The 16185-nt window shown below is 45.4% G+C and overlaps 1 protein-coding gene across 3 annotated transcripts in view; it reads left to right on the top strand.

Moving 5' to 3' along the window:
• Positions 1-16185, top strand: part of GLB1L2 (galactosidase beta 1 like 2) — a 228484-nt gene that overhangs the window by 36814 nt on the left and 175485 nt on the right. For all 3 annotated transcript variants that reach the window (XM_033919320.1, XM_033919318.1, XM_033919319.1), the window contains exon 2: positions 4240-4437. In XM_033919320.1, the coding sequence (XP_033775211.1) occupies positions 4240-4437 (198 nt within the window). The remainder of the gene's footprint in view (positions 1-4239; positions 4438-16185) is intronic.

Here is a 16185-nt window from a genome sequence, read left to right as displayed (position 1 = left end):
GGGAAGTAATCAATTGAAGTTATCCAAGTTTCCAAGTTTATTAGAAAAATTTGATTAATCGCCTATCACATTTCCTAGGCGATGTACAATCTCATAAAAAATCAGTTAGGGTGACAAATATAACAAACAATATAATTACAGACATTACTATACATGATTTCTACATATCATTTCAAAGCAAAGGAAGGTTTATTAAAGGGTTACAATCATTATTAATTTAATTTAATTACATTTAAGGAAAAAACGATAGGAGGGGTAACAAATAAAATTTATATCTAATATATAGAATAAAAAGTAAATATATAGAATAAAAAGTAAAAAAGTTTTAGGATATAAAATTTATACATTAAAAGCATCATTAAAAAGGAAGCTCTTAAGTTTAGATTTAAATTTATCTAGGTTCCTTTCCTCTCGAAGAAAAAGTGGGAGATCATTCCAAGATTGAGGAGCTGTTATTGAGAACATGGTGTTGCGCCTAGTATTGATAACTTTCAGTGAGGGTATTGCCAATAGGTGTTGATCCTGTGATCTTAACTGTCTCGAAGTATGATAAGGAATTAAAACCCTAAAAATAAAAGCGGGGGTTTTAAATAATAGTGATTTAAATGTAAGCAGACATATTTTAAATAAAATTCGGTGTGTAACTGGGAGCCAATGTGCTTTTTTGAGGAGTGGAGAGACATGATCGAATTTTTTGGCTTTGTAAATTATTTTAACAGAGGCGTTCTGAATAATTTGTAGACGTCTGATTTCTTTCTGCGATATACCTTTAAATAAAGCATTACAATAATCAATTTTGGAAATTACTAATGAATGAATTAAAATATTCAGAGATTTAGCACATAAAAATTTTGCCACTGAACGAATTTGACGGAGTCGATAGAAAGTAGATTTGACCACATGACTTATGTGATCATGATACGTTAATTTATTATCAAATATCACACCGTGAATCCTAATATTGTGAGCCATGTGCAAAGGGATGCCCTTGATGGAGATGGGAGAAAGTAGTCTAGGGCAATCCTTCCAGGGAAAAAGCATAGTATTCGTTTTATTAATATTCAGGGCTAGTCTGTTGGAATCTAACCAATGATGAATTAGATCAAGTTTTCCATTAATTGCTGTTATTTCTTGTAGGTTGTTAGGATCAATTGGATGTATTAACTGAATGTCATCTGCATATGCAAATATAGAAAATCCAATAGATTGACATAGGGTCATAAGTGGAGCAAGAAAAATGTTAAATAGTAAAGGTGAAAGTATTGATCCTTGAGGTATGCCGTAGGGAAGTGAAACATAATCTGAAGATGAATTATTGAAAAAAACATTTGATGAACGGTTTTCAAAATAAGACTTAAACCATAGCAATACTTGGTCAGTTATGCCTATAGATTGTAACCTGTTTATTAAAAGAGTATGGTCAATTGTGTCAAATGCTGATGATAGGTCGAGTGAGATTAACAATACAGAGGTATGATGATCTAAATGATACAGAATGGATGAAGTCATTCCGATTAGAGAATGTTCTGTAGAGTGATTGAGCCTAAATCCTGTCTGATTTGGATGTAAAATATTGGTTTTATCAATGTATTCTGATATTTGATTAAAGACAATTTTTTCGGTAACTTTTGCTAAAAAAGGAATGTTGGCGATTGGTCTATAATTAGTTTTTTCCTCAGGGCCTATCTTTTGATCTTTTAAGACAGGTCGAATCGTGGATTTTTTCCAGGCTAAAGGCATAACTCCCTGTTTTAGACTCATGTGAATTAAGGCTAGTATGTGTGGGCCAAATGTTGAGAAATATTTCTTTAGGATAAATGGAGGGATGGATTCTGTAAAGGATCCCTTAGGATTAACAGTTTTAATTATAAGTTCCAGATCATTAAGACTGGGGAGATTAAAATTGGAACATTTTGAGGAAAACAAAGAATTATCAGCTTCTTCCGAGATCAGACTAGTTTGTGATTGTAATGAAAAATTTTTCCTGATGTTATCAATTTTATCTATGAAACAGTCTGTTAGTTCCTGTGCCGTTGGTAATGTTTTAATATCTTGGAGTTGATTTTTTGACTTGTTAGTGATTGATTTTAGAATATTATACAGCATGGATGTATTTTTCGCTTGCATAATTTGTCTGGAATAATGTGTTGTTTTAGCTTGAATTATTTTTTTTTTATATAATGTTGCATATTCTATATATTTTATTGAATTTGAAGGACTTTTGTCTTTCCTCCAAATTCGTTCTAAGGAACGGAGTTGTTTTTTAATCAATTTGAGTTCAGGATTGAACCACGGATTATTGTATTTGCGTGATGAAATATGTTTTATTTGAGTAGGAAATAATTTATCGATTAGTGACTGTGTAGTGTATATCCATTTTGTTAATAAGTCATCTAAACTAGTTGTTTCCGAATTTACCAAGTCAAGATCAAAATTTGATGTTATCAAATCTAAAGATAATTTGGTAAAATCTTTAAACTTCCTAATGTGTAGAGATTTATTGAGTATGGGTAGTGCAGATGTGTGTGATATTGTGATTAAGAAATGGTCTGACCAAGGGACAGGTTGGGATGGATGGACATAAAGGTTATTTAGTTTAGATGTAGAAGAAAGGATCATATCTATTGTATGTCCTGCTGTATGTGTTGGTGATGATATTAGAGGAGATAGATCTAGTTGGTTAAAGTGAGAAAGAATATCCTTAGTGTAGTTATATATAGTTATATATAGCTAAAATATTTTTTTTTTAATTTGGATTAGAGAATAATGATGTGCCCCTCATTTTAATGTACTGTAAAATGATATGAACATTCTGACAGTTCACAGTTTAAGGAACTTAGGGGTTATATCACTCCACTCTTACAATGAAACCACAGATCATGAAAATCATCAAGCAAATCTTTAAATTATGAACATTGAGAAGACTTAAAGAGACCAATTTCAAGACTATTATGCCATGTACAGTATGCCCCTGTTATGACTGTTATAATGGGTTGCTCTCAGGGATCTGTAAATCATCCCTAAGAGCATTAAAGGTGGCTCAAAATGCCACTTTGAGAGTGATATTGGGTATGAGACATTTTGATTATATTACTCCTGTACTGAAAATTTGCATTGGCTTCTGGTAGAATACCAGATTAATTTTAAAATTTTATTATTAGTTTTAAGGTGTTAAATAATTTGTCATCATAGTAATTTTGGACAATTTACATTTGCATCAGCCTCCCAGAGCTTTAAGATTTGCAGAGAAAAATTTACTGGATGTACCAAATTGTCAACTGATTATGCTTGAAGAATAGCAATCCTCCATTTTCTTCTTTTTCGGGCCTAAATTGTTGAACCAGTTGTCATCTGATATAAGAATGATTTCAGAAATTACTTTATTCTATAAAAACAAAAAACCCAAACTTAAAATATTTGTTTCATCTGGGTTATGAAGGGCACTAAGAATCTGGAGTTTTGAACATTATACTGGAACTGCATATCTCTCAGTTTGGTTGGATCAAGATATTAACAATGGCCCCTATTCTAACCATACTTAACTTGTAGATGCAGTTGTCAATCAACCTTTAGGTTGATTATAAGATCTCACTTAGCGACACCTAAGCATGCTTAGGAGTCACTAGGCATCGTTGTGGTAGGCACTGGTATATTAGGTCAGGGTTCTCTTGGCCTAATTTATCAGTGCCTAGCACAGATGCCTAGTGACACCTAAGTCAACCACGTCTATTCTCTGTTCCTAACCATGCCTACTTTTCAGGCGCCTCTACTTAGGCATCATTAGGCGCTGTGTGGTATTCTGTGCGCAACACTAATTAACTCATTTTTGAATTGGTTTTTGATGACATGGTCAATTATTATACCAGTTAAACCAATAAAAAAAAAATTGCACTTGAATTTTAGTTAGGTGTTGCTAAGCATCCGTGATAAGTGTGCCTAGCAGCACCTAACTTAGGCACTGTTTATAGAATCGGGCCCAATATGCTTAAAGTATATTGATAGTAATATCGTAGTTTGTGTTATAATTATACATGTTCCTTCTGTTTTCTGCCAAGAATTGTGAGACTGTGGAGATAATAAAATTTGTAAATAAAGAAATAACATGAATTCACTTTCAAAACAAACACTATGAACCCTTATGATTATCAGTGTCATAAGGTATCCAGACATAACAGTTGTAAAAGTAGCTGCTTTCAATAGCTCTGTAGAGAGATTATAGTATGTGCCCTTTGGTTTCAGGTTTAACTTGAGTGAATTCTTCCCTTTCAAAATGTGGAGCCGAGGCGTAGGGCTGCAGGCAGTAGAGTCTATGTTCAAGCTGGAGGAGAAGCCATTCCGGATCATTGGAGGCTCCATGCATTATTTCAGAGTGCCACGGGATTATTGGAGAGACCGTATGTTGAAGATGAAAGCGTGTGGTTTGAACACACTTACCACGTGGGTATTATGTTGCTCTTTCCACTAACTGAAACCTGCATAAAATACAGGAATGGATTTGCAAAAAAAATTTATCTAGCTAACTTTGTAAGTAGAGAATGACACGGTGAGAAATTCATCACCGTTCCCGTCCCCACGGATAACCGTGGGAAAGCATTCCGTGCTGTTCTTTAGTATCCATCTCAAACTCAGTCCTTCTACACCAGCGTTCTTCAATGCAAGGCTTGAGGGCCAGTGGCTGGGCCCATTCATACTCTGATTCTTCCCTCTCTCCTTAAAGAATGACATGGAGATGGTTCCCCGTGGATAAGGGGACGGGAACGGTGATGAATTTTCTCACCGTGTCATTCTCTATTTGTAAGCTAATTGGATAACTCTTAATTGGTTAGACATTCCTCCCTTAACTCTTGAAAGCTAAATTTGTCTGCTTAAGGTGCACGAATGTAGCTGCTTAGAAAAGGGGTTACAGGCTCAGGGGTACTTATTGTGCACTGCCATGTGGAAGGTTCCCAGTTTGACCTCTCACTGGGCCTTAACACTCTCCAGATTGATTGGGACAGGGGATGCTTTGGAGGCAGCATTCACAACCATGGTAGTCTCTTAAGGGGACACCTAGTGGCCAGATCAGAGGTCCAGAAAGAGCTTTTGTGTATAACTGTTTGCCAAAATCTACCACAGCAGTGGTTAGATCAGGTGTGTCCAGGGAGGTGGCAGGGGGTGGGGGGGGGGGTGGATTTAAGCAGTGGTTAGATCAGGTGTGTCCAGGGAGGTGGCAGGGGGGGGGGGGTGGATTTAAGCAAATAACATAGCAGGAAAATCTTTGGGTACTTATGAATGAATGCTTATTATATTAGATCCCAGCCTTGGTTCTAATTGAGCTGGAAGTAGCAAGTGGGCAACTGTTACAACAAATAATAAAAAGAAAAGGGGAAGCTTTGTAGGTATGTTTTTGATTTATCCAGACAGCGTGGTTTTGAGTGCTCATTTCTAGTGCAAAAAGCATGAGTCCTGAACCAGCGGGTTATTCTCCTTTAATCACGAGTTTTGCACATGCCTTGCCTACCTGCATTAACACTTGTTTTGGTGGCTTGGGGTCCATTCCTCTGGTAGCAAGGCTTGCTCTTGGTACTCCCAGAGATTTGAGCATAGGCTGTGTGGTCCTGTGTTTGTCCTGAGGAATTTATCAGGTGCCAGCTGTGCACCCTCCCCCCCCCCCAAGTCTCATGAGGAACTGTAGGGGCTTGTGGTTCTCAGGGTTTGACTGGCAACCTGAAGTAGCAAGCATCTTTATTATTTTTACATGCTTGTCTGAGCAGCTGCTGATTCAGATGAAGCAGGCACTGTACCAGCACAACTGTGAGTACAGTCTTTTGTTGTTTATGGCAAACATTGGAGGGCGTCTCTACTTTCAGTTTTGGGGGTTTCTGGGGCTAGGTTTAGAGTCCTCTACCTCAAAAAACCCCTTCCCCAAATTCTTTGAACTTTTATTCAGCTCTCCTGGGCCATTTTTTGGTTCCAAATCGCTGCCACTGCGGCCATCTTAGATTTCCTGATTTGATTTTAAAAGCCTCTATCTGCCTCCTACCAACCTCAACTATCTTGACCCCCCCATCTCCCCAGCCCTCCACGCATCCCCCAACTCTGGAACCAACTTCCCCTGCAAATCAGATTACAGAACTCATTGATGACCTTCCGGAAAGCGGTGAAGACCCTCCTCTTCAATTAAAAATCCAGCTGCAATCAACCCCCTTCCCCCCCCTTAAATTCCCCCTTTCTTTCTGCACTCTCTTCTCCATTTTTCTTAACTTGTACTTAAGTTGCTGTATAGTCATTGTACTGTCCAAATATATTCCACTGTGAATGTTGGCTTGTAACCCGTTCTGAGCTACTGGGAAGATGGGATAGAAATCGAATTAAATAAATAAATACCCCTGCTTTTGTGAGTCCAATGTTTGATGCCTCTCTTGCTTATTGGGGTCAACCTGCACTGTCTGGTGACATATTGGTGCCTAATAGGGGTTTACCATCACAGGGTGAGGTTTTTCCAATGAAAGTACTTCCGCAGGAGCCAGAGATCCAGTCAGAAAATGACTGGGAGGACTGGGAGTCAAAGTCAATGCCTTTACTCCTTCACAGTGAGTCTTCTGTTTTGGAAGATTCAGGGTCTCAGCCAGGGGCCAGCAGTCAGGTGAGCCCAGCTGAGACCCTGGACCTACCTGGCAGCCCTGGACCAGGGAGAGGACCCGATGGTGTGCTGGCTTTTTAAACCAGAAACTTAACTGAATCCTTGAGGGAATTAAAGCTTGAACCCCCTTCAGACCTTTGCTACTCAGCTTTATGTCATGAGCAGCTCTTAAGGTTCAGATGACATTTTTTTCCTTCACATCTGGACATTACAGTAATGCTAACAGAGCATTAGGAGTCTCTGGAGGGCCCTTAGCAGGTGGCTAGGACAACAACAAGATTGTACCCGATGGCGCCTGATTTTCAGCTGCTGTTTGTCACACCTAAGCTGGATTTGTTGGTGCCACAAGTTATCAAGCATACTTCTCTGTCTAGTGAAGGTGGAATAATTTTAAAGGATATGCAAGACTGCATAGTGCGTTTAGTCCTCAAGAGACAGTTTGAGGCCTTGGCTTTGGATCTGAAACTGGTGGCTTCAGCTTCATTCGTTGCTTGTGCCTACCATAACATTTTGTATTGAGCTTTATCAGTGGAGTTGCTAATTTCGGGAATGGATTATATAGTTTCAAACACCATGGTATTTTAATAGAGTTGTGATACTTTACTAGCCAAATAGAGCCTTGAGATCAGAAAATCAAAAGTTATTAGATCCGATAATGTGGGTGATATATGCTGATACCAGAGTGACTGCTTTTTGTATTGCTGGTGAAATTCACTGGTAGGATAGCTAATCAGTTAAAATAAAAAAAATATTTAAAACACAGCTGTTTGTTGCAGCATTTTTGTGAGACATCTGGTTGTTCAGTGGTACAGTGGGTACATTTTAAAAGCATATATCTTAAGATTCACTTTGTGATGTATATTTCCTAGTTTTTATGCTTGTATTTTTGTAAACTACCTAGTTGTAGATGGTATATAAATTTTAAAATAAATAAATAAATATGACATATTCAGGGTCATGAGCAAGGTATCTGTTTATTCAATTTCTGCCTGTAGAATGCTTTGGATCAGGCTATGGGCAGGAGATTCTGCTTCCAAGGCCACGTTGAATAGGCTACAAGGTTCAAGTTTATTAAAAATTTGATATACCGCCTAGGCACAGCTCAAGGCGGTGTACAGTTAACTAAAAACGGGTTAAAATAGACATAGATGTATACATAATCCATGAACCCCCTCAAATAGATAAAATATATTACACACATTAACAGAAGCAAAGGGAGGTGGGGATAAAGTTACAATAATTTTAAAGAAACTGGAAGAAATAAGAGGGAGGGGAAAAGAAAAAAAGTCCCCTTACCCTTCCTGTTTTTCTTACTCCACTTATAGTGGTTTTCACTGCTTTGGTACAAACTGAGGAGCTATAGCACAGCCCAGGGATGCAGAAGTCAGAGCCCCAAAATGCAGATGATGCCTTCTACACAACTCTTGATTAAAGGAGAATAACCCACTGGTTCAATACTCATATTCCTTTCTACTATAAAGAAGATTATCAAGTTTATTAGGTTTTTATATACCACCTATCAAGGTTATCTAAGCCAGTGGTTCCCAAACCTGTCCTGGAGGACTACCAGGCCAATCGGGTTTTCAGGCTAGCCCTAATGAATATGCAGAGAGAGATTTGCATATAATGGAAATGACAGCATGCAATCTGCTCCATGCATATTCATTAGGGCTAGCCTGAAAACCCGATTGGCCTGGTGGTCCTCCAGGACAGGGTTGGGAACCACTGATCTAAGCGGTTTTACAATCAAGTACTCAAGCATTTTCCCTATCTGTCCCGGAGGGCTTACAATCTATCTAATGTACCTGGGCTATGGAGGATTGAGTGACTTGCCCATGGTCACAAGGAGCAGGGCAGGGTTTGAACCCACAACCCCAGGGTGTTGAGGCTGTAGCTCCAACCATTGCACCACACACTCCTTGCTAAATTTAACTGCACAGCTCCAGTTGTACAAATAGGAAGCCTAAATTTATCTGAATAAATTTTCTGTATTTATTTTAAAGAAAACATGTGAGCTACAAATCTAGCAACCAGGTAAAATTATGCATGTAGCAGGTAATTAAAAAACAACGAACAGACTGCAGATAATGTACAAGATGCAGGCGTTGTTTATTAATAAATGCAGTAACATATACAACCTTATAGCCAACCAAGGGACCCGACACGGTCCGTGTTTCAGATAACACGCCTTCCTCAGGGGTCATAATGAATTTAAGCATAAATACTTAAGATAATGTGTAAACATAAAAAGGTGAAGCAAACAAATGGTGATATGACAAAGGTGATAGTGTCATACAAAAACATATTAAAGAGAAATAAAGTGAAGTGAAAATGTGCAAATGATATCCGGTGTTTCTAAGTGTGATTGAAATATATAGTGTTATCCCAGGACAAGCAGGCAGCATATTCTCACATGTGGGTGACGTCATCTACGGAGCCCCAGCGCGGACAGCTTTTCAAACAAACTTGATTGAAGTTTCAAGTTTGCTACACTGCACCACGCATGTGCATGCCTTCTTGCCCACTAGAGGGCGCATCCCACCTCGTGATCCTCAGTTCAGTTTTTTCCGCGTAGCCAGAAGCCCTGTGGAAATTGTGCTCTTGTTTTTCAGCCTTCTGACACCGCGTCTGGGTTGTTTAGCTCGGTCGCTGTGCTTTGTTTATTGTTTTTTTCGAATTAGTTCGTCGTTTTCGTCAAAAAAAAAAAAAAATCTTCCTCCGTTCGGCTCCGGGGGCTCCCGGGAGCCGCGGCCGCGGGACTTCGTTCATTCCCGGCCACTTTCTTTTCATGTCCCATCCCTCGACGGGCTTTAAAAAATGCACCCGGTGTGAGCGGTTACTATCCATCACTGACCCCCACCGGTGGTGCTTGCTCTGCCTTGGACCCGAGCACCCGACAAGTTCCTGCGATCGGTGTGCCACTCTTCAGGCTAGAGCGCTTCGTCGACGCCGCGCCAGGATGGCGGAGCTTTTTCAAGTTGACTCCGCGCCCGGAAAGGCCTCGACGTCGGCCTCGGCTTCGGCCCCGGCCTTGACCTCGGCCTCGGCGCCTTCGGCGTCGCCGCGTGCCTCGACCTCGACTTTGAAGCCGAGGGCCCCGACCAAACCTGCCTAGGGTAAGTCCTCTTTTCCATCCCCGACTCCAGGGTCATCGAAGAAGCCATCCTCGAGTTCCTCTGCGGCGGGTGGGTCGTCCTCGGCCCCGCCCAGGACTCCGGCCACTAATGCCCCGAGGGAATACTCGAGACCGAGGTCGCCCTCCAGGGAGCATCCCCCGGCCTCGGACCTGCCTACCATGGTTGGGATCCCGGCTTTCCAGGACCTACTCCGAGCCTTGATTTCCTCGGAGCTGTCTGGCGCCCTCGAACAACTGCAGCGGGCTGCGACCTCGACTGCTTTGGCCTCGGGGGCTCCGACCTCGGCGACCTCGGTCTCGACGCCCTCGGTCTCGGCGGCCGGGGCACCACCGACCTCGGCCTCGACCTTGCCCTCGACCTCGACCTCGGGGGCCCCGCCTGAGAGCAGCGTTCGGCCCCGGGACAAGGTGCGCCGTGTGAGACGGATTTCCTCCTCCTCCTCCTCGAGGTCCTCCCGGGGTTCCTCGCCCTCGGGCCGGCCTCGGGCGAGGCGCCGCCCGAGGAAGCCGAAGCGTTCGCGAGGCTCTCCTCGGCGACGTGGTCGCTCCTCGCCGCTCGGGGGCGAGGCCTTGCGGGTTTCGGAGCTTCGTCTCGATAACCTGAGGCTTCTCCATTCCCCTGCGAGAGGGGGTTCTCGTGACTCCTCGCCGAGGAAAAGGGGGCGTACCTCGGTTCCTCGGACGCCTGGGACGTCTCCCAGGGGTTCTTCGAGGCGGAGACGTTCCCCGACCACCTCGAGACCGCTAGATCTGGCCTCATGGGGCTCGGGGTCCGGTAGGGAGCCCCGTCATTCTCACGAGCCCTCCCCCTTTTGTTCGGCGGAGAGGTCGAGAACTCCCTCCCCGCCGGCCAGGCAGTCCTCCTTCTCTAGCTTTGTGCAGGACATGGCGCGTGCCTTGGGCCTGGACCTCATGGCTGGGTCGCAATACACTAAGGAGTTCCTCGAGGAGCAGGACCTTCCTGCCCCTCCTAGGGAATCCCCTCGACTACCCCTGAACAAGGTCCTTCATCAGACCTTGCTTAGAAACCTGACTTCACCTCTTACAGTCGCAGCGGTGCCGTCTAAGATGGAGTCCAAGTACAGGACGATACCACCCAAGGGGTTTGAGAAGGCTCAACTCTCCCACCAGTCTCTACTGGTCGAGTCTGCGCTCAAAAAGACGCAACCCTCCCGGGTTTCTGCGGCGGTTCCGCCCGGCAGGGAGGGTAGGACCCTGGACAAGTTTGGTCGTCGCCTCTATGCCAACTCCTTCATGGCAACCAGGTCGTTAAATTATGCCTTTACTTTTTCCTCCTATCTACGTGGTATGGTAAAGGATTTGCCCCAATTTCGTGAGGCCTTGCCGGACTCCCGCAAGGAAGGGTTCGACAGGTTTGTGTCCAACCTGTCTCAATTGCGGTTGTACCTTTTCCATGCTGTGTACGATACGTTTGAGCTGGTATCGAGGGTGTCGGCCTTTGCGGTGGCTATGCGCCGGTTGGCGTGGCTACGCACCCTCGATATGGACCCAAACCTGCAGGAACGCCTTGCGGACTTGCCTTGCGTGGGGTCCGAATTATTCGATGAATCCCTGGAGGCGGCGACCAAACGGCTCTCGGAACAGGAGCGCTCGTTAGCCTCCTTGGTCCGTCCAAAACCTCGAGCCACGCCGCAGAAACCTTTCCGGCCTCCCCCCAGGAGGTATCCTCAAAAGTCGACCCCGGCCTTTTCAAGGCCACCATCTCGACACCCCCCTCGACAGGGCAGAGGGGGACAAACCAAATCTCCAGCGCAGGGTCCTGCCAAGCCCGCGCCGTCCTTTTGACGGGATGGGCGGATGGGGCTGGCTCCCCTCCGCCATTGCGCCGGACCCCCTTCCCATTGGGGGTCGACTCCGGTCCTTTTACAAGGCCTGGACCGAGATAACATCCGACGCTTGGGTGCTCCGGACCGTCTCAGAGGGCTACTCTCTCAACTTTTGTGCTGTGCCGCCGGAACATTCACCGGGGGCTTACCCATACAACCGGACCCAGCTCCCCGTCCTCATGGCCGAGGCCAGGGCCTTGTTGAGGCTTCGGGCGGTGGAACCGGTACCCTCCGACCAGCGGGGGTGGGGGTTTTACTCCCGTTACTTTTTGGTCCCAAAGAAGACCGGGGACTTACGCCCCATTCTAGACCTCAGGAAGCTCAACAAGTTCCTGGTCCGGGAGAAGTTCCGGATGTTGTCACTTCCGGTTTTATATCCTCTCTTGGAGGATGGGGACTGGATGTGCTCCCTGGACCTGAAGGAAGCATACACCCATGTTCCGGTGCATCCCGCTTTCCGCAAATTCTTACGGTTCCAGGTGGGCGAGCTGCACCTGCAGTACAGAGTCCTCCCCTTCGGCCTGGTCTCGTCCCCTCGAGTCTTCACGAAGTTTATGGTGGTAGTTGCTGCAGCACTAAGGTCTCGGGGGGTTTCAGGTTTTCCCTTACCTGGACGATTGGCTGATCAAGGCCCCGACCAGGGAAGGGGTTATCTCAGCGACCCTACAGTCTATCGCCTTCCTTCAACGACTGGGGTTCGAGGTGAACTTTCCCAAGTCCCAATTATGCCCGGCCCAATCTCTTCAGTTTATAGGCGCAGTGCTGGACACTGTTCGCCTCCGTTCCTTCCTTCCCCCTCCGCGGTTGGAAGCTTTGGTTCGGTTGGGTCGGCTGATCCTTCAGTTGCCAATGGTGTCGGCCCAGCGCATGATGATGCTTCTGGGCCACATGGCTTCGACGGTCCACGTCACGCCGTTCGCCAGGCTGCACATGAGAATTCCTCAGTGGACTCTGGCCTCTCAGTGGCGCCAGGAGTGCGATCCGGTTTCTTCTCGCATAACGGTGACTCCTTCTTTGAGACGCTCGCTCCGTTGGTGGACCGATTCTTCGAATCTTTCCGGGGGTTTGCTCTTTCTCGTCCCTCCGCCTCGCAAGGTCCTGACCACGGACTCCTCGGAGTACGCGTGGGGGGGCCCATCTCGATGGGCTGCGGACCCAAGGCCTGTGGTCGGTGGAGGACCGACGCTGTCACATCAATGTGTTGGAGCTTCGCGCCATCTTTCTGGCGGCTCGTGCTTTCTGCCACCTGCTCCGCGACCAGGTAGTCCTCGTGCGAACGGACAACCAGGTGGCCATGTACTATGTGAACAAGCAGGGTGGGACAGGCTCTTGGCCCCTTTGCCGGGAAGCTCTGCGCCTTTGGGAATGGGCGATCTCCCAGAACATCTTCCTACAGGCGGTCTATATCCAGGGGGAACAGAACTGCTTGGCAGACAAACTCAGTCGGCTTCTCTAGCCGCACGAGTGGTCACTCAACTCCAGAGTCCTGCGCGAGGTCTTCGACCGCTGGGGGACTCCGCAAGTGGACCTGTTTGCCTCCCCGGAGACTCGCAAACTACCTCTGTATTGTTCTCGGATGTACTCCCCGGACCGTCTGGAAGCGGACGCCTTCCTTCTCGACTGGGGAGGGAGGTTCCTTTATGCGTTTCCTCCTTTTCCCCTGATCTTGAGGACGTTGGTTCGTCTCAGATCGTCCAGAGCCACTATGATTCTCATTGCGCCTCGGTGGCCTCGTCAACACTGGTTCTCCCTGCTTCTTCAACTCAGTGTCAGGGAGCCTCTGCTTCTGCCTGTGTTTCCCTCTCTGCTATCTCAGAGTCGGGGTTCGCTGTTACATCCCAATCTTCAGTCGTTACACCTGACCGCTTGGTTCCTTTCCCCTTGACTTCGGTCCAGGTTTCACGGTCGGTGCGGGAAGTTTTGGAAGCCTCGCGCAAGGTCTCGACCAGGCTTTGTTATTCCCAGAAGTGGACCAGGTTTTCCTCCTGGTGTTCCTCGCGTCATCTGGATCCGGATTCGGTCCCGGTGTCTTCGGTACTGGACTATTTGTTACATTTATCTAATTCCGGCCTGAAGACGACATCTGTCCGGGTACATCTCAGTGCCATTTCGGCTTTCCATAGGCACTTGGATGGACGTTCTCTTTCACTTCATCCTCTGGTGACGCGTTTCATGAAGGGTCTAATCAATGTTTGTCCCCCTCTGAAGCCTCCTCCTGTCGTTTGGGATTTGAATGTTGTCTTAGCTCAACTGATGAAACCTCCCTTTGAGCCTATCGACAAGTCTCTCCTGAAATTCCTTACTTGGAAGGTGGTATTTCTGATTGCTCTCACATCTGCTCGAAGGATTAGTGAGTTGCAAGCTTTGGTGGCGGATCCGCCTTTCACTGTGTTCCATCATGATAAGGTGGTTCTCCGCACCCATCCTAAATTTTTACCTAAAGTTGTGTCTGATTTCCACTTCAATCAGTCCATTGTCCTTCCTGTGTTCTTTCCTAAGCCCCTCTCCCATCCTGGCGAGACGGCGCTTCACACGCTTGACTGTAAGAGGGCGTTGGCATTTTATCTCCAACGTACCAGGTCTCATCGGAAGGTTCCTCAATTATTTTTGTCCTTTGATCCTAATCGTTTAGGACACCCGGTTTCTAAGCACACCTTGTCCAACTGGTTGGCTGCTTGTATTTCTTTTTGCTACGCTCAGGCTGGCCTCCCGCTCCCGGGTCGAGTCACGGGGCATAAGGTCCGGGCGATGGCAGCTTCGGTTGCTTTCCTCCGATCCACTCCTATGGAGGACATATGTAAAGCTGCCACTTGGTCTTCGGTTCATACGTTCACCTCCCACTACTGTCTGGACACTTTGTCCAGAAGCGACGGCCGGTTTGGCCAGTCGGTGTTACGTAATCTGTTTTCCTAAATTGCCATCCTCCCATCTGCCCTTTTTTGGTTGGCTTGGAGGTCACCCACATGTGAGAATATGCTGCCTGCTTGTCCTGGGATAAAGCACAATTACTTACCGTAACAGGTGTTATCCAGGGACAGCAGGCAGATATTCTCACAACCTGCCCGCCTCCCCGGGGATGGCTTCTTTGCTAGTTATGGAACTGAGGACCACGAGGTGGGATGCGCCCTCTAGTGGGCAAGAAGGCATGCACATGCGTGGTGCAGTGTAGCAAACTTGAAACTTCAATCAAGTTTGCTTGAAAAGCTGTCCGCGCTGGGGCTCCGTAGATGACGTCACCCACATGTGAGAATATCTGCCTGCTGTCCCTGGATAACACCTGTTACGGTAAGTAACTGTGCTTTTTTTGCACAGGCTGGTGCGCTGAATGCTCTGCGCTGCTCCCAACGCTTATAGGAACTTTATAAGTGTTGGGAGCAGCGCAGAGCATTCAGCCCGCCAGTTGGCACTAAAAACCGCTTTCACGGTTTTGTGAAAAAGGGGGAGGGGTAAAGTAGATAGAATAGAATTGTTAATCAGTGCAATGGATGTGCTTGTTTATGAGTGCAAATTAATGCAAAACACAGCTCAATTGTCGACAAGCAAACACACATTGCATCATCCACCATCTACAGTCGTTCTCTTTTTTTCAATTTAATTTCTGTCAGAGCTGAAAATCCAAGTTCGCAAAGAAGATTAAAATGGTAACAAAGCCTCGATTGCTTTGGTGCTCAAGTTCGGATAACTACTTTATAAAAACTAAAATTAAAATTACTTGCCATTAGTTTTCAAGGACCAATCACATCAAAGAATGATGCTTGCCTGGGCAGTTGCATCCTTTCGCACAGACACTCATAACATTGACAGACTCTTGCATACTCGATGTACATGTCATCTATTCTAGTATATACTTATGGAGGGAATTAAAAAAAATAAAGTACAATTCTGGAATCTCTTCGGGGCACACAATTTGAGAGTCTTAGACTATAGATCAGAGTTTTGAGAGAAAGTGGAGGAAGCTGAATGGGCTTTGAGATTCTGTGAAATACTTAGGGGGTCTTATACTAAGGTGCGCTAGCCAATTTAGCGCACTCTAAATGCTAATGCGTCCATTATATTCTATGGACGCATTAGCATTTATCGCGTGCTAAATCGGCTAGCGCACCTTAGTAAAAGACCCCCTTAGTGCAAATATTTTCACTCAAATATCCATGAAAAGAGTTTATGATTTTTTATGTTTGTAGTATGACAAGGAAGGGGAAATCCCAAAGTGCTGCAAAGGGTCTACTATTGCTATTAGAGAATGACACGGTGACAAAATTCATCACCGTCACCGTCCCCGTCCCCGTGGATAACTGCGGGAAATAATCCTATGTAATTTTGTAGTGTCTATTTCAACCTCAGTCCTTCTACCCCAGCATTCTTCAACGCAAAGCTTGAGGGTCAGTGGTTGTGGCCATTCATACTCAGATTCTTCCCTCTCTCCTTAAAGAATGACATGAAGATGGTTTCCCGCAGTTATCTGCGGGGACAGGAACGGTGATGAATTTTGTCACCGTGTCATTCTCTAATTGCTATAACTAAAGCCACCACTGTTACTGTTATCAGTATTTAACTGGGCAATGTAGGATATGTGATCTTTA

This window comes from Geotrypetes seraphini, chromosome 13 (genome assembly GCF_902459505.1).
Source record: "Geotrypetes seraphini chromosome 13, aGeoSer1.1, whole genome shotgun sequence".
In the NCBI taxonomy this organism is placed as follows: domain Eukaryota; kingdom Metazoa; phylum Chordata; class Amphibia; order Gymnophiona; family Dermophiidae; genus Geotrypetes; species Geotrypetes seraphini.
This window is presented reverse-complemented; position numbering and strand designations above follow the sequence as displayed.